This window comes from Sander vitreus, chromosome 8 (assembly GCF_031162955.1).
Source record: "Sander vitreus isolate 19-12246 chromosome 8, sanVit1, whole genome shotgun sequence".
Classification (NCBI taxonomy): Eukaryota; Metazoa; Chordata; class Actinopteri; order Perciformes; family Percidae; genus Sander; species Sander vitreus.
In genome coordinates, this window is record NC_135862.1 from 6,238,437 (window position 1) to 6,257,940 (window position 19,504).

A 19,504-nucleotide genomic window follows, 5' to 3' on the forward strand; every position below is an offset into this window, starting at 1 on the left:
ATTTTGTTTGTTTGTATGTTGTATTTATATATGATTGCATTTGTAATCTGGGAGGAAGTAGGATACAGGAATATAGACTCACTTTACACCTTTTTACCTGCGGAACAGACATCTGTCAATAAGGACATGGTCTCTAAATCGTGTAGAAGCCAAAATGTATCCACTTTTCCAGGCTGGCACCAATCATTAGATAAGATGATACTCTGTTATAATGTGTGGTCAGGGTGTCATTCTATGCTTTTCTGAATATATCTCTGTTTGTATTTGTTTTTGTACACTTGGCTAAGATTTTTGAAACATTAGGTACATTTTCATCTACCTGTTATGGACAATTTCTGTTAAAATAAATAAAAAACAAGTGAAGTTGGCAGATTAACACGTTTTTCTTAAATCCTGCCTATGAATTGAAATGAAAAGTTCAACAAATACAACATTCATTGTTCTTGTAAAAATGTAATTTGTAGGAGACAGTATAGATAAAACAAAAACATGTATAATAAGGACGGATTTTCTTTTTTAAAAGAAGAATCTGAGGGTAAACATGTAGACATTGGACATTGGACCTTTGACAACCATCAAATGGCCCCAGGAAGGGAGATGCTTTTGATGACAAATCATTCAGGTCTCATGGAACTTAAAGTTCCCTTTGTCCTTTTAATTGTCCCAAGGCGCAATATAAAAAAAGAAGATAGCATGCTCATTGTAACACTGCTAAAATGTTATAAATTCTCAATGGTTTGACTCCGAAAGAGGCCAATGTCACATGCTACACAAGAATGTTACCTCGGGTTAAAATGTTTGAACAAATAACAACTTGAGACACCCAACAGGAAATACCATTAGATACAATGAGGTCACTGTACAATCAGCATTAAGGAATCATAAATAACAAAAACCTATACAAATCCCACCATTATATCATTATAGTGAGCACCACAGACACAGTGGTTTCTTTTCTCTTTTTTTTTTTTTAAATATGCAACAAGATAAACTATCCTGAAATTTCCACTTAGTAGCTTTCAGAGCTTTCAACTCTCATAGTCTCCATTCATGTGTTAAGAAAAAAAAGCATGATATTTTGGAGAATAATCCAAAAAAGGTTTTGACGTTTTCATTTTTCACTATTTTAGATTTACAGTTCAGTTACACACACACACACACACACACACACACACACACACACACGGGGGGGAGGGCACAATTTCACAGAGCAGAGGTTATTCATGTTAAACCATTTTGCAGTTTGCTATATTGCAACTTTGCAAGGAAAACTTCTTAAAATATTTGAGTTCCATTTTACACTTTGAAATCTAACAATCATAAATACAGAATATACTAAAAACGATGAAATTATGTTTCATAATTGTGTATAAATATTCTCCATGCATCTCTGTGTGTGTGTGTTCTTGTTTTACTATATTCGTGGGGTCCAAAAACCGGGGAATACAGTATACTTGTGCGTCCCGACAGCCTTGTGGGATCCAAAATGCTGGACCCCACAAGGTTAAAGGGCTGTTTGAGGGTTAAGACCTGGTTTTAGGATTAGGGTTAGAATTAGGTTATGATTAGGGTGAGGGTAAGGGTTAAGGTTAGGCATTTAGTTGTGATGGTTAAGATTAGGATAAAAGGCTAGGGAATGCATTATGTCAATGACGGGTCCCCACAAAGATAGTGAAACAAACGTGTGTGTGTGTGTGTGTGTGTGTGTGTGTGTGTGTTTCTGCGTGCCTGCGAGAGACAAAGAAGACTAAAAGAGATCATTTCAAGTTAAAAACAAAAACGGAAGTAAATGTCAAACTTTAAGGATTTTTTTCTGGATTAAATTAGTCGTAAAACCACTACTTAGCAACCACATTCACTACTGATCAGCCAGCACAGAGGAGTTACACTGCTTTCCATGTCTGATCTGAATCTGTTTATATTGGCAGTAGTCGTTTTGGAGTGAACCCTTTCACATTGCGGCTCGTCAGAGGGCGGCTCTTCATTATAAAGGCTTTAATTCCCTCCCTCTGCGCGCTGTCCCGCTCCGCCGCTGCGAGCCCTCAGTGCTGGATGTTGTAGGCTAGATGTCACACGTCTTTAGCCTACCGGTTGTAACAGCTGAAAGTTTGATTTCACATTTGTATCGCCGTGTTTCTTCTTTTTCTTCTTCTCCCTTTCTTCTTCTTCTTCTCCTCTGCTTGGATACTGCTGACTTAGGCATTGGATATGTGCACACAGGATGATGACAACCCCTTTCCTCCCCGTAGAAGTAAAATAAAATAGGCTTTCGCACACACTGGATTTACTCTTGTCGTTCCATATGAAGAAGCCAAAAGTAAGTGATTGTTTCTGTTTGCTTTTTTTTACTTGGGGAAATAAAACGCTTGGCGCTGCGGCGTGACGGGCAGACACGTTGCTGCTGTTTTCGAGTCGTCCAACTTAACCGAACGAACAATCACAATCAACCTTTTAGATTGATATTTTAAAATTATTATCAGGCGTTGAATGTAGGCTACTTTAATAAAGAGCCACTAACTGTGTTGTAATAATTAACAGGATATAAGTGCCGGCAGGATAAAAGATGAGCCACTTGTGGGGGCAAGGTGTAAAACCCGTTTTCCTCGTTTTCCTAAATGCTCCATCTGTCCACAGTTTACACAGCGTGTCCACGTCTTTCCTTATTTTGTTGGAGGAGTGGCGCTCCTAATCTCCCCGATCAATAAGTTTATATTAAAAGTATCCACTTCTGAGAACGATTTGCACCTTGCGTAACTGACACTTATTTCGTTTTCATTCTTAAAATAATTGCATTTGTAATCTGGGAGATATTGCAGGAAGATAGACTCACTAAACACACCTGCTCTCCAACTCGACTAGAAGCCGTTCACATTTCAAGGCAGGCTGGCAATCATTACTGGTTAAAGTAATATGATAATCGGGTGTACTGTGAGGTCAGGGTGTCAGTCTGTGCTTTTCTAATTATACATCTCTATTTGTATTGGGGAAACTGATAATCATCCATCCAGAGATTTGAACTACGTTTTCAACCACCGGTTCAGGCAGCTTACTATGCAGCAAGAGCAGCCGCTGTCTGTCTGTCTGTCTGTCTGTCTGCCTGTTTCAAGTAGTGTTGACGAACTGACCGAAAAGCCGGTTAATTACCCCCGAGTCGTATCACTGAACCGGGAGAATCGAGTGCCATACGTCAATGAATTGACTCACTCCTGTTTTTTTTACCTCATTTGTGCCGTTGTGTGTAGCTGGTATTCTTCTGCTACTGTGTGTGTAGTAATCTAGCTCATTAGCACCTCCACTGGAGTGGTGGTTGAATCAATCAGGAAATGGGCTTCTGAACGAGACCGAATGTAACCGTGCAACCGCTCGAGTCTAATGTAATCAAGCGGTGTCTTGGTTCTCGGCAAGTTTGAGTTATTAACCAAGCCTTGTTCATGGTACATCTTAGATGATTGTGTTCATGGCAATTCACACATTATTGATGGGGAAGTACATCACATACAAATACACGTCATGTTATCTTGGTAGTTATGTTAAGTTAAATGTTAGAGAAGTGAATGTTGCTACAGTAGGTAGGCTGTCACGAGGAGACCGCGCACCAGGCTACTGAACGAGACTGTAACCGTGCCTAATGCATGAGTCTATGTAATCAAACGGGTGTCTAGGTTCTCGGCAAGTTTGAGTTATAAAGGCTTCTGGGATCGGTTAATGTTTCGTGTAAGTAGTAAACGCACGATCACCAAGATTGCGCCTTAAGGCAACCAACTACTATTAAACAGAAACACCTTTTTGAATGTATGTCTTTTAAGTGAAAAAACCCCTGTGAACATGTCCATTTGGAGAGCTCTGCAAAATTGGGTTACGTGTGTGTGTGTGTGTGTCAGTTGGGTGCATTAGAAGGTGTGCAAACTAAATTCTGGCAGGTTTAACCTGCTTTACATCCTCCAGGCTGTTCGAGGTGTTTGACTAATCTCTGCCTCACTTTGAATGAAAATTTAAGCCAGCCACTTAATAAATAATATAACAACATAACATTAATACTGATTTAACAGGGTGTGTATATGTGTGCATGCATTTGGGAACAAAAGTCTTCGAAGTTTCCTAGAGGAAGGGTGGGCATTTCTGCATCCCTGCCGCTGTTAATCATATTCCGAGCAGAGTTTCCTTTATGCTTTTTTAATGAAGTTACGTAGTAAGTTGTGCCTGGCAGCATCAACTGACAACTTTTATCTTTTATTTATGGTCCTTGCAACTGCTCCTGGTGCTTTCCACTGTCATGCAATCACATTTGGAACATATGTAGAGAATCATCTCTCTATTCAGTTCTCTCTTATCTGTAGAGTGTAACATTTCTGATGACGGTACTATCTATCTGTGTGTGTGTGTGTGTGTGTGTGTGTGGGGAACTTTACACCTTAAGAGAACATTATCACATGTCTGCCCTAGATCTGTGAAAGTCATTAAGCTTTAGTTATTTACTGCTCATCTCTGTGATGATCTACAGCTCGTGGGTTGTTGACTGGCTGTGCTGTTTTCTTAGGAGAAGTGAAACATGGCAGGTGAAGACAAGCTGAAGGGTTTGAGTACCAGACTAATTTACACACATGCATGGTCAAGCCGCGGGAGCTTGCCTTTAAAACAGGCTGTAAATCCACAGGCAAACTGTTCACATAATGTAGTCTCAGTTTCCTTCTGCTTTATCATTGAGGCCTTATACCTGCTTTGTATCAGCGTGCAACATGAATCCCCTGAGTGAACTAGATCATTTTTTATTATAGGAAATCTTCACTCTTTCAGATTTTGAAAGGTGCAGGTATGTGCAGACCGGCAGGCAAAGCATGGAAGGAGCGCTCTGCATTAGAGCTGCAATGATTATTCTATTAGTTGTCAACTATCAAATTAATCGCCAAGTATTTTTTATGATGGATTAATCGGTTTGAGTCAGTTTTTTTATGAACTAAAAGTAAAAATTCTCTGATTCCAGCTTCTTAAATGTGAATATTTTCTGGTTTCTTCGCTTCTCTGTGACAGTAAACTGAATATCTTCGAGTTGTGGACAAAAGGAGACATTTGAGGACGTCATCTTGGGCTTTGGGAAACGCTGATTACAATTTTTTTATTACCATTTTCTGACATTTTATAGACCATACAACTAATCGATTAAACATGAAAATAATCCACAGTGAAAATAATGGTTAGTTGCAGCCCTGCTCTGCATCATTAGATTGATGATGCCACATAGAGAAGCATACAGGACGTAGGCGTTGTGGCAACGAGGGTGTTAATGTGTAAGAATTACACTCTCTAGTAATCACAGCCAAATGAATCGGTTAAGCCAAATTAGCTTATATAAAGCATGTAATAGACTTAAGGACTGTTGGTTATTTATTTAAGGGGCCACCGGAGGAGTTTTGGGACCTTTTAGCCAAAAAACACATGACCCTCCTCTTGCCAGTAAAACAATTTCTATGACCCTCCAAAATGATTTGGAAAAAAGGCATGACCCTCCCCCAACAAGTTATCAATACGTTCTGTATTGGTTTGCATTTGGCAAATATATACAGATTTCCATAGTTTTTTTTTGACAGCCATAACATATGTTACTAAACCTCTGCATTCTGATCTGACACATCCCACTCCTCTGTTATGGTGTGGTGGTCATTTCAGTAGATTTACTCACTAACATTGTTGTGGAAACAAAATAAGCATGGAAACTAAATGCAGAATTCCTGCATTACTGCATTACTTCAAATACTAAGTTACTCCTCTAGTAAACTAGTATTCACATGAAATAAAACAATAAAATATTGAGACCATTCAGCAAGGCACTCTGGGTAATATTCAACACACAAACTGGTTGCTATGGACTCGTCACTAGGCTTTCTCCACTTCGCCATTTAAACAAAGTGGAATAAACGTATAAAAGTCCAAATCTACACAAAACCCGCAATTAATTAATAAGCTGACATCAAATGTGGCATTTAGGAAACCTTTATTGCAACCTTGGCACGGTAAGATGTCCAGACATAGTACAACAGTCATTTTCGTTTTTTGCGTCCTGCTGCTCCCATCGTCAGCCAAGTAATATTTTTTTTTTTTTTAATAAAGCAGTATATGAAATCTGATGTATTACCTACCACCATTTAGTTGTTTTGTGTTATTTAAGATATTTATAAAATATCTGATCACGCCAGAATTATTCCACTCATTTTTTAAACAATGCAATTATCCGTTTCAGCCACCAGGGGGGCAGCTCCTCCTGCCATATATGTCTATGCCCCGCCCCACAGCAAACTCATGGGTCAGACCCATCTGGTAGCAAAGGAGGGCAGAGACTGAGAGAGCTACATGGAGCTACATGGAAAAATATGCACCAAACAAGCCACTTTGAAATTTTGCTGTTTCATGAATACAAAAGTTGGGTAACCCCCCCCCCCCACTCTGGACTGAAAAATGTTGGATGACCCTCCCCTCAGCAAAGAATAAAAAGACACGACCCTCCCCTATTTTCCTCCGGTGGTCCATCCCATAAATACCGAACGGTCCCTTAAAACTGATAATCAAGTCTCAGGTTAATGATTTGTTTTAATAGATTAATAAAGACATCCCGTCAACAGCAGGAAATGAAAGACAAAATGTTAACCACGCTATGTGGAATGTGGTAATGTAAGCTCAGCGGCAGGGCGAGCGTGCTTTCCCTGCATCTGAATGAAATACTGACTTACTCTAGTTTCTCTTCTCATTTAAAAGCCACATTATACATTGTTTGCTACATTTTGCATTCCATGGTTAACCATTTCTGTCGCATCTGTGAACCTTAGCTGTCAGAGTTGAACTGCGACACCTTATTGGAGCCAGTAAATTTCCCTGTGATGCCGACAGTTACTAACGCTCTGTCTTTGTCAACATCAGATGCTCACATAAGTGATTCATGCTCAATAGTCAATGCTGCATATCAAAGAGACTAGTTTTAATTACAGATCATGCGTGGCTGCATATCTGTATTGTTGTCTGCTTTGTTAAATGAGAGTTAGACCCATCACTGCCACATTATTGTGTATCAGCTTAACTGCTTGAATTGTAATGGATACATTGTAACTTTTGGTTCTCTGAGTGAAGAGACTTTCTCTCCGCCTCGATACGATAGAGAACTGATGTTTGGTCACAGAAGCAGGACTCTGGCATCATTTACACCATCCAGGTTCAAACAGGAGTAACTCAATACTTGGAATAAACAGAGCCATTTCTTTTGAACACCGCAAATTACCAGAGCGACATCTGTGCAGCAGTGTGTTTTATGCAATTAAAAAGAAAAAAGATTATATATAAGAATGCACTTTTCAAAGCCTCAGATACTGAAGAAAGAGAGCATTTGTCAGGGATGTTCACAGGGTTGCAAGTGTGGTTAAGCAGATGCAAAAAAACACTTTGGTAGGTGGTCTCTGGTGATGTAAACATTGTTTCTCAGAACCCACTTAATTTAATTTTTGAAATCATAGAAAATACATTCTAGGAAACTCATGTTTTCCCAATGTGTATTGTGTTAAGTGCCCTTATTTTTGCACTAAAGTTTTGTGCAGTCGCAGACATTGGCTTTTTTTCCTCAAGAAATGAGAAGCATGCTAAATCCATGAAAAGTTACCTAGTGAACATGGTTTGAGTTACAGGATTGTCTTCTGTCACGGAGCCCCCGCATTTGATGTCTTATTTATGCAGCAGCTAGATGCTCAATGTGCTGTCGCAGACCAGAGAAAGTCTGCTGCCATTCGACTACGTGCCCAGTCTAAACTTAACCCTCCTTAAAGGAGGTCTTTCAGTGAATGTATTTAGCATTACCATATAGCCAGCCAGGAGACAGAAAACACACTTGAGGAACTCTGAGAATTTTAAATAAATGTTTTTAGATCTCCGTTCCATCTGTCATTTTGAAATCCTTACATGGCTTTTCAACCTGACGTGCAAACTTCAAATGACCGGTTGGATCAGTTCAAGGATTTATTAGACCTTGGTTCGGGCTTGTCTCTGTACAAAAGGCGCAGTGAGTGGGTGTCATGTGAATGCAAACATTAGTCCAGTGTTTTCACATTACACCACTGATTTAAAGGCATGACCAACATTAATTTGTTCAAACAAAAACTTAGAGCCATTTGCCGGTTCCAGCTTCTTCAAATGCAATTTTCTGGTTTTTCTCTGTTTTGTTTCATTGTAAATGAAATAGCCTTGGGTTTTTAGAGCTTTGGTCTGATGGTCACTGTGAATTCTGGGAAATTTTAATGGCCATCTTCCACTATTTTCTGACATTTTATAGACACACTCATGAATCAATTAGTTGTAATAATATTAATAAAATAATTCTTGTTCGTTGCCGCCCCAGCCACAGTCTCTCTGTAATTCTGAGTTAAAATGATGAACCCTGTGAACAGCTGCAATGGCATACAGGTGGAATAAATACAGCAGCTACTTCAAAAACAACGCGTTCATGGAGCTTTTTTTTTTTTTTTTAACTCTTGCTTGATCTATGTATGTTGCATTTTTCTTTTATTTTAATAAACAGCAAGTGAATCCCTTAAAGGGAATGTAATTTACTCACAAAGAATACAGCCACTAATCTTAGAAACCTGGCAACCACTTCAGCGGGTGCATCAAGGGTTCATTTCAGTATTCTCCTCTGCAGTATTCTCGTGTGGCACGAAACAGAATATGAAAATGTTGTACTTTGTGGTTTCTGGTTTGGAAACGTGAGATAAGGACATAGTGCAAACCAGTTTTGGACCCACAGCTCTACCTTAAATAAACCTTTCTTTCACCTCTCTGTCATATAATCATTCTTGACAATATTTTCGAAACATCAAGCCACATTTCGAGCGGTTTTAAAAGTTGTTAAAGGGTTCATAGCTCTGCTATGGTTTGGGGAAATTCCTGTGAATCCACTGGATAAACTGAAAACATCATGGCAGTCAAGCAAAGTCAACCAAGTCTGTTTTTATTGGTTCATGAAAAGTTGACTTTTAGGGGTTTTAAAGGATTCACTTAGTAATAAGAGTATTTTCAGGGAGCTGTGGATTTAACCCTCAGACCCTTTCTGTTGTAAGTTACTAGAAATGGTGATTAAGTAGGAATGTAAACTGTAAGGTCATTTTGGCTACAGTGGATTGCAACGTCTGGATGTAATGTTGCATTACAACCTAAGACTGGACAAATCTGAATGTAATGTTTACTTACAATAGGATTTATCATGTTTATAATATAAATATATAATAGGGTGATTTTCAGTTGATTTGGTTTCACTTCTGAGCAGCAGCCTGCTGTCACAGAATAAATGAAGACGCATCGTCCGGTGGAGTTGATGACGTCTGAAGCAAATTGTGAATGGTTGATTACTCTAGCCTTTCTGAAAAGAAACATCAGATTTAATAAGCACATTCATCATGTTGTTGCTTTCCGTGTGTTCTAGCTCTTTTGAATGCCAGGTCTGTGTGATTGGCATGCTGTCTTGAACTCACATAATTAACGGAAGCTCAACGTCCAGTGCATTCGAGATCTCTGGATATTTATACAAGCACAAAGTCCTCTTCAGCACTGAGCTGTCCCAGTGTACATCTGACTCAGAGCAGTTGCTGCTGGAGGGCATTTAGATGGGTTTGATTTGTGTTATGTTCATACAAATCTTCATCTGTTTGCTAAGAAATTACAGTTTCCACATGATTAGTTCTTCCTCGAGCTAGGATGAAAGGCCATCAAGGACAATTGATACAGAAGTTAGAAACTGTGTTAGTCATCTCTGCTGTTCACATGGTTGCACGTGGCTTTTGTCATAACCACATTTTTGACAGTTTTAGCAGGACTGATCCTGTGAATTTGACATGTTATTTCCTTAACAATGGCAATCTTCAGCTCATCTTGTTTTCTTATAAGACTGGACTTAAACCTTGATGCTAACATTAAGAGGAACTTGGGATTTCAATCAGAAACTGTCAGATGAAAGTAAAAAAAGAGTTTAAAGTTGAGGGAAAATTTAATGCCAGCTCTCTGAACTTAAGTTTTCAATCCTCTACTTTGCTATGGACACTATCTTGTCTGTACAAAATGGTATTTTGTAAGTGCATCTTACAGTCTGAAGGAAGATATGTTTTGTTATTTTTTATGTGGGTGCAGGGTTCTCAGCCTTTTGCCGAAGCTCCGACTGCTGTCTGTCTGCGCGGCGGGCTGCGCTGCCCTCTATCAGTATTAAATTGAGACAGTTTCATAACCTCTGTAACCCATCTTAGTCACGTTAAATAGTAGTCCAATTTGGTGTTTTGGTACAGATGGTTCTAACACCTGATGTGAGCCATACAGTAGGATGCATGAAAACCACATGCAGCAGCTATATCGGCATTGCCCTGACTCCCTGAAGAAGCTGTAGAGGCGGCGGCGTCCCGCTCTGTCGCTCTGCTGATCCCCGTTCACGTAACAGTGGCAGTTAAACTGTATTTCACGCTATCATAGCTATGATGGTTAAATTTGCAATTAATCCACGGTTCACATGCATTCCGTTACACTACTACTGTATATTCAACATCAATAGAATGTATTTCAAAATAGAAACCACTACAATTCATAACATTTTGTATTCATAAAACTATTGCGTATTATTGTTGTACAAATTAGCTACAACAATTATAGCAGATACCTTATGTACGTGGTGGCAGTGGTGGACTAAAGGTTCAATCCCCAGACCGACAGGATAAAATCTGGGTGGGGAATGTGAAAGAGCAGTGCTTGTCCCTCCCTCATTACCACTACTGAGATGCCCTTGAGCAAGGCCCCTAACCCAACCGCTCCAGTGGAGCTGCTCAGTGGCCAGCAGATCAGACTGTGGTTGTACTGGGCAGCTTCCAGGTATGAATGTGTAACTGTGTGAATGTGACAGGTCGTCGTTGCAAGTGAGAATTTGTTAAGGTGAAATAAAAAAAAAAGAAATAAAAAAATTGTAAGTCACTCCTAAATTTAGGAGCAAAATGTGCTCCTTGGGAAAAAAGTGACTGTTATGTCCTGTTCATACTGATGAATGATGAAATGAATGAACTGAACTTTGTGGTCAAGTGTAGTCGGATGCGAAAGCCCCCTTACTGCATTATATTCCATTATATTTTTAATCACCACCGGACTCCCAAATTTTGTGTTTTCCTTGACATAAATAAAAGATGTTTTCACAATAAATGTGTGCCCAAAAATGTATCAGAATGTTGGAAATGAAGTCTTTGACCCCCAGACCCCCCACTTAATGTGTCCCCCCAAAGACCCATTCTGACCCAGGAAAAACCCTGGGCTGGTACATTCTTTTCCTTCTTCCTTAACCCCCATCACAGTCATAGTTGCATTAATTAACAATCCTCGATACCTGTACTTCCTGACAGCTAACAGTGTCAAGCACCGTTGCAGCACCAATGTTTTTCGCCCTGTGTGATAAAAGCAGACAGCATAATACACTTTTCTTTTTGAATAACTGGTCCACAATGAGCTGGTTAACATCGGCCATTACTTACCACAGTCATAAATATCTGGGGATGAATCACAAGACATTGATTCATAAGTAAAACAAATTAGGGATTTAGCTGAGCTGTGGGTGAGAAGATGAAGGTAAAAAGTTGGCAGGAAATCAGTGTTTTTTGTTTTTAAACCACCGTTGCACAACTTTCTTCCTTGTTGTCCAAGCCAAATTCCCCTCCTGTAGTTACTGCATATCAACAAGTTCCATCCTCGCGGTTATTTGTTGACATAGTAAGTGATGTGGCTATATAAATGGAACTGTAAGGGGATCGGAAAATACTGCATTTCCTTTCCAAAGAAAACAACAGAGAGCATACAGTCATCAAATGCATTTTATCTTCATCCTCCCCCTTTCAAATTTGCTCTCAGCAGCGAAATCCGATTTTGGGAACACTAAACTGCAATCAAAGCATCATTAGTTCAGGTCAACACGTCCTCTAAAACGATAATTTATTTGGGTAATTTGTAGCTGGGATCACTCATGAGTTTCATACTAATGAAAGACAGCGAATTTCACAGTGAAAGAGAGATTGCCCGACCAGTAAGTTGACAATATACCAATGGCCATAATTCTTCAATCACACATTGGGTCTCTCGGGAAAAATGTCTCAGACACAGCAATCTGATTAAGCCACTGCGCCATCTCAAAAACAAATGTCAGAAGAAATTCCTTTCAGTTAATGTGAAGGAACAAGATCCTACCAAGCCAAAGGACACTTACTGGTTCCAAGTTTGAAATAGGAATCTCGTGTATGTCCCTGCAAATAGATTGTTCTCATTGTTCCCACAGCCACCTTTTTATTTGTGTTTTCCTCTAACCATGTAAAGCTCACTGACATTTGTCACATGTTATTTGGTTACACACTAATCTCAGAAACCCATTGTTTAACACAACGGGTGTCCTCTCTAACTTCCACGAAAGCCATGGTAGTGAAAAGGTTTGTTTGTTCCTTGTTTTTCTCTGCAACATATGCTGAGCCACAAAAGCAGCAAAACAAACTGTTTTTCATCTTGTGAGCGCCACCATTAAAATTAGCAATAGCTATGTGTAGCAGTTTGCTGGTTATCTTAAGCCCCAGTCCCATTATGTGGCTTAATTGATCTCAGCCCACAGGGTCTCTACCTCCGTCCGTCCAGCGGTAAGTAACACGTCTCCAGACCTGCATAGCTTTACTCATAGGTCAGAGACACCACTGGAGGCCATCTTTCGGTGTGACGTTGTTTTATGTTTTCATAAGTTGCCAATAAACAGGCCCGTCTCATCGCTTCGGAAATTAATATCTTTGTTTTAATATTGTCATTCAGGGTGGCATTCATTAATGTCTTACTCTCTGTTTTATTATATTTGTGGTTTGTCATATTTGTTCACGTTTTGCTCATCTGTCCTTCAAGCATTTAAAGCCCAGTTCAGACCAAAGACAAAACGAGTTGAAACTCGCAACTACTTGCAATGCGCCTGTCTGCAACGTTCTAAAACCAGCCAGTCTACACCAATTCCATGAGACGGTGTATCATTTCCAAAGACCCTCTGTTCTAACTTCTGACTTTTTAGATGGATAAATCATTAGTTGAGTCTAAATATGAATGTAGACATTGAAATATGCTACAGTTGCATTTCTAGTAGTGATGAAACCGCGAAAACAATTTCTCCGATTGACTGCTTTTTTTCTAACGCCGCTTTCTCTCTTCAGTCACTCTCCAGCTCGCTTGACCACATGCTAGCCGGCTGTCGTTGAGCATCCGTCTAAAACTGTGCCATTTCGAACAGTTGACAGTTTGCAACATAGGAATAAAATAGATTATGGATCATTGTATTACTATAGTTTGTAGTTGACTTTACAAGCTGATTTCGCTATTGGCTGTTGAAACAAATAACATCCCTTACGTTCTAAAACCAGCCTCTGAGTCGCAGGCCACGCCATCAGCTGGCTTGAGTCGAGCTGAGACGGGTCGGTTCAGACCGCTGCAACTTTACCATGCAACATTCTAAAACGGTTTTGTCTTGTCGCAAATCTTTGGTCTGAACTGGGCTTTAACTCTTTAACTCTGCAAGTTAAATGTGATGCTGATGCACCAATCAGGTTTAGCAACATACTAACCTTATTAAGTGGATCAGGTATTAACCAGAGCCACATTAAATGTGACTGAGGACCTCCCTGATGGCCTGTGACAGTGTGGTGTGGAAGATGAACAGGTTTTTTCTCATGTCAGAAAATAGCATGAACCAATAGAAAATGTTGGCACTGTGTACAAAGATATAAACAATGTCATAAACATTGTAAACATTTCAATGATCAAGGGGGAAGCGTGTGGCTGGGAATAAAGTGGGAATGTGAAACACTGAATGTTCATCTTCCCATTGGCTGCACAATGTAAAGTAATATTGTAAACTATACTGAATTAAAATTATTTTGTCTAGGCGCCTGGGTAGCTCACCTGGTAGAGCACACGGCCATATGCAGAGGCTTAGTCCTCGGCGCAGTGGCCGCGGGTTTGGTTGCGACCTTTGCTGCATGTCATTCTCCTACTCTCTACCCTTTTAAATCTAAGCTGTCCTATCAACAATAAAGGCCTAAAAATGGCACACAAAAACATGAATTTTGAAAAAAAAAAAAATGATGTTGTCCCCACAAAAACAATAAAACCTGAAAACAAACCTTTTAAATGGAGCATGATTTTAAGAAAAAACAAGGTTGAACTGAACATGGATCAACTCTGGAACATCTGGACAACAGCAACAGCTGCTTGGTATTTTCTTTGCACAGCCTTCATCATCTGCCATGTTTTAATCGTCATTATGAAACATGGGAACTAAAATTGCATGTCAAAATTCTAAACAATGATCAAGACAAAAGATTGGGATAAAATAACCATCTCTGACAAAACAGGCTGCATGTTGCTATGGTGGACTAATGTCATGCAAGGCCCTGTGTTCCGCTTTTATGAGATTATGTGGTTAAGAGGGCCACAAGGCCGGCGGTCTGGAGAGCCTGTTCAGCTAATGACACCTCAGGTTCAAAGTGGTGGTGGAAAATGAGGGGAGGTAATCATCCTCCGCATCAAGGGTGAGCAGGCTTCGAAAACCATAATGCATCTGACAATAACGGACAAGAGGGCTTTAGTTTCAAGGGTTGCCCTTGACTATTCAACTCTTTTAGTTTGATATCAGCTGGTTCTGCTGTTGGCTAAAAAATAAATGGTAGATTTGCTTCACCAAAGACGCAGCAACAGCATTGTTTTCTGTGTTCCAGATAGCATGGGAAATCATTTATTTCCCTGTCAGAGACTTCAGTCTTGTAAAGGTTACTCAGAGAGTGTCAGGTAAACAGTGTGTTGATGTTATCTTGCTTTTCTCACTGAAGCGGTGGTGGTGTTTATTGATATGTTTGGCCCAAGCTCTGTTGGGAGGCCATGAGCATATTTGGAACTTGTAGAAACCAGATCTGTTTGTTTTTGCACTGGTATTATTTTACTGAGATTTTCTCCATCTATTTCCTTGTTAAAAATAAGGCAGCTCAAAATAAGACCAGAATTTTGTCTCCATTTTGTGTCTTGGTTTTTATCAAATTACTGCATCACAAGACATTGTAAGCATGTTGTAAGCATCATGTAAATATGGTTAAACCGGAAGAAATGCATTTATTGCAATAATAACTTTTAGTTACAGGCTACATTTGTATGTGTGACAAACAACGTAAATATTTTTGTAAGAATATCTCCACTTTTATATACTGCAAGAATTAAGAGATCAGATAAATCCAAATAAAGAAGTTGAAGTAGAAGAATACATTTCAGACTAAAAAGATTTCTCTGAGTACATATTTTAGTAAAACCAACCGGAAGTGGCTGCACCTCCAATTAAATATCTTAGTCTACAGTAGTCTTATCTAAGTAATGTGCAGCCAATAATCTATACATGCAGTTTTAGGAATGTCCACATCATGGTTGTCAACATTTTCTTGAATGTCAAGATTGAACACCCAAATGCATACACCATCATTTTTAAATGAAAATTATCAAGGCCGGAAAAAAATTCATTTTATTTATTGTTTTTGATTGTGTTTGGTTTTTATTCCAGTGCATTTTTTGTTAACAGAGACTGAGAGTCCATTTTATTTATTGTTTTTGGTTGTTTTGTTCATTTATTGTGGATATTTAAAATGTCTTCCAGTTCCAGTGTTAAATATTCTTTAGAAATAAAAGTTTATTGATCTTTTAAAAGGTGTACCTGCATTATTATGCCATTATCATTATATTAGATGAAAATGGTCTCAGAACGACAATATTATCGTTTATCGCAATAATTTCTGGGACAATTTATCGTCCAGCAAAATTTGTTATTATGACAGGCCTACCTGCAGGTCTTCATAACTCTAATCATAAAAGCTCACTGTGCTTCTGTTGTTTACTCCCTCTATAGCTTGATTTTTGTCTGTTTTTCAATTGCACACTGATTTAGCACAGGCGCTAGCCTCTGCGAATACGCCTGCACCATGGACTGTACATTTAGAAAATGTGGAAAGGCCTTAAACCTGCATTCTATCTCATTTCCACCAGGGGGCGACTCCCCCGGTTGCAAAAAATAAGCCTGTGAAGTCTATGGAAAAATAACCCTACTTCTCGCTTGATTTTCTACCTCAGTAAACATTTTCATAAGGACTTTATTGTCTCAATCGCTAGTTTAAAGTCTTCTTGCTCAAGTGTTAAGGTGTGTTCAGACTGAATCTGAAGTACAATTTTGCCCCTTGTCATTTAACAAAGTTTTTTTTGTAGTCCCTGTTTAGTGGCAACAAACAGCCAGTGCACCAATAGTACATACTTTGTGGCTAGCTGAACCACTGACAATACAATGTGTGCATGGAGTCTATGTGCATGCTTGTGACAGCTTTAAGACAGATTTCAAAACCTACCAGCAAGTCCACCTTTGTCGGCTTTTCCTCCAGTCTTCTCTCATTTTCACTCATTCACAAGGCTTTGGAATGCATGCACATTTTTCACAAGCATGTTGTTACAGTTTCTGGGGCAGTTACATCTTTGTCTTAGTTCTATTTGCCATGAGTGTACTTCACGTTCCCTTGTGCATTTCCATTGACCAATGAATCACACTGCCTCTAGAATTTGCTTCACTTACGGTCTGACCACACCTTTAACAGCAGCAAAGTTCTAACCAATCAATGACAGCATGATGGTATCGGAGCATCAGAACATGGTGTTTTTCATGGAAGTTATACAAAGTCCAACAGGAGCTGTCTAGACAGATCAATACTGAGATAAGCAAAGGTTTGCAAGGAAGTGCTGAGACGCTAGAAGGGTTTTGTGTGAAATCCTTAGTGGTAGATCTTCTCTTAAGTGAGTATAATGAATGAAAATGCATACTGTTAAATCCACTTAACAGGTTATATAGTTTTATGGATTTCCATGAATTTTTATGGATCAGAATTTCTGATTAGATTGCCGTGTTTGAAATCCAGATCTGTAAGTAAAAGAAAATGTTGGCTGGTTTTGATATTTGAAATAAACAATATAATAAAACATAAAATTATACCCGCAAAAGTACTGTTCATAATATTTCCTTTCATCATTTATTTTTTTATTTTTATGTCAGACTTTTTGATAATATTATATGATTGAAAACTAGAGAGCCCTTGCCAAGTGCAAAACTTGTGCAAGTAGAGACTGGTCAAAAGGCAGAAATGTCAGATCTCGACCAGCATCAAAATCTAATCAGTTGCATCGTTCCCCAAGGTACATTTGCACACCAAAGTTTATGAAAATCTGTTCCTGTTTCATTTCAGAAAGCCACTTCACAACTTGTCAGCACCAAAAGCTCTGGTGAAATCTGAACTTCCGACTTTCCGTCAGAACTTACAGTTCATTAGTAGCTTTCAGCTGTCTTGTTTCATGGGCTGTGAATGTGTCTCATAAAGACCTAGAGAATGTCAGCCGATATCGCTGTCATCACTCACGTATCACATCCTGCTGTGTATACTGCTGTGCTTACTTGTGCTTACTTGGCCCTACTTGCTCTCACAAAAAAAATGCCACAGGGATGACCATAAGTTTTGAAAGAATAATAACAGCAAATGACAAGGAATACCAACTTTGAGCTCTGCTGCCATTCACAGCTGTTCTGCTCTCAGCATGACTTACACATGTTGCGCAAAAGATGTTATCCATTTACTAGTTTTACTCTTCATATTCTCAACACATTTTGAGAGAAACATATTTGTTTTTCTGTAAGTGTCTGAGTGTGGTTTTGTTTAACATTTTTTTTGAAACTGAAAGAAAACAACGATGTGGGACCAACATGTGTGATGTTATAGCAAGCACACACTGTAAGTGAATCTAGTTTGGGAGTGGCAGTGCTCATAACATACACCAGGCTTTCTGAGCGAAAGCTCTTCCCTTTTTATTTTTGGCTGTGTTTCAAGAATTCAGCCTTTCTGCACTGGATTATTATATTTATTTATTTATTTATTTATTTTGACACTGATTTAATTGATCGATATAGTTTTTTCAGCCCATCTGCAAAGAATATCATTTAATTTGCTGTGTGATGTTCGTTTGACATGAAAGCATTAGTTTGCCACCGCCTACCTACTGAATTATTCTTTAAACAAACTTTGCAGGAGTAAAACAGGGTAGTGCCGGAGAAAGTGTTGAGTGTAATTCCCATTCATTGAAACCTGTTAGTCTACGGTGAAAGTGTCATAAAGAGCTCTAGCGCTTTGGTGCAACTTGAAGTGAAATTTTAAAAGACTATCTGGGGCTCTTTACTAAAATATAAACCTGCACCTTCCCCTGAAAACTGTGTATTTCTTTTTTCTTGCTGAACTGAGAAAAAAAATTCTAGGGCTGACTTCGATAGAGATATCTTGCCCGGTATCAAATTTAGCTCGCCCTGCATTTCTTGGGTATGTATGAATAATTAATTTGTATTTAACTATTTTACCATCTTATTAACCTGTGCTATATTAACGCATCCCTCACGAGTGATGTAGCCTATTTCATCTTTTCATTATTGCTTGTTACTGCTTTGCATGGTTGAACGGGGCTAGAAGATGGCTTAGGTCTATGTTGCTTGGCTGTGTTCTGATGCTTGCATGGCTTTTTATACTGAATGTGGATACTGTTTGATGTGTAGCTATGCTAATGTCTTGCTGCTTCCTGTAGCTCTGCATGGCTAACTGAGAAAGCTTATCTGTTGTTTAAGCGGTCTGTATGGTGTCTTGTTGACTTCAATCTGTATAGTTTAACCTGTACTAATGTCTTGCTGCTTCCTGCTGCTTAGGTCTAAAATCATCTGGCCAATGGACTACAGTTGAAAATTTGCCGGCTGGCTAACACTGGCACATTTACAGAAATGTTGATTAATGTGTGTTGTCCTAGAATAGGACAACACACATAACAAACATTAAGGGACATAACAAACTTTAATTATACTGTAAAGTTGGGGCTTTTAGTGACAGGTGGGCTGCCATCACAGGAGGCGAGCATAGACTGTATATATTCAGCCTGCCTCAGTTCCATCCATAACGTGGATTAGTGGACGTCAGGCACTGCCAAGATGGCGACGACCGGGGCTACCAGTACATGCCCACTTCAAGCTTAACTTGGCTCTTCAGAAACCTATGGGTGACATCATAGAGGCTATGTATTAGTTTAATACAGTCTATGGTAAACACACTTGTTTTTTCATATAGTCAGTGAAACACTTTAAGGTATGTGTTTACCAGGAAATTACCCAGGAAATGTCAGTAAGGTGGGATATCACTTGAGATTTCTTGTGACTGGTCATCTTCAAATTCAAAATTCCTCTCATGTGTTTCAGAGAAGACAAATATCCTGTTGTTGATTTTTGTCTGATTTTAAGAAAGTAGTGGAATCTATTAAGATTTGTTTAACAATTTGGAGGTTAAGTTTTGCTTTGCTGAGCAACTTGAAACATGACTACTTGCAAAATCCTTGACCTTAT

The 19,504-nt window shown here is 39.0% G+C and overlaps 1 protein-coding gene across 1 annotated transcript in view; it reads left to right on the forward strand.

Moving 5' to 3' along the window:
- The first annotated feature begins 2,008 nt into the window (after positions 1-2,008).
- kitlga (kit ligand a) overlaps positions 2,009-19,504 on the forward strand; it is a 32,946-nt gene continuing 15,450 nt past the window's right edge. The window contains exon 1 of the mRNA XM_078256514.1: positions 2,009-2,317. Within this exon, the coding sequence (XP_078112640.1) occupies positions 2,303-2,317 (15 nt within the window). The 5' untranslated portion in view covers positions 2,009-2,302. The remainder of the gene's footprint in view (positions 2,318-19,504) is intronic.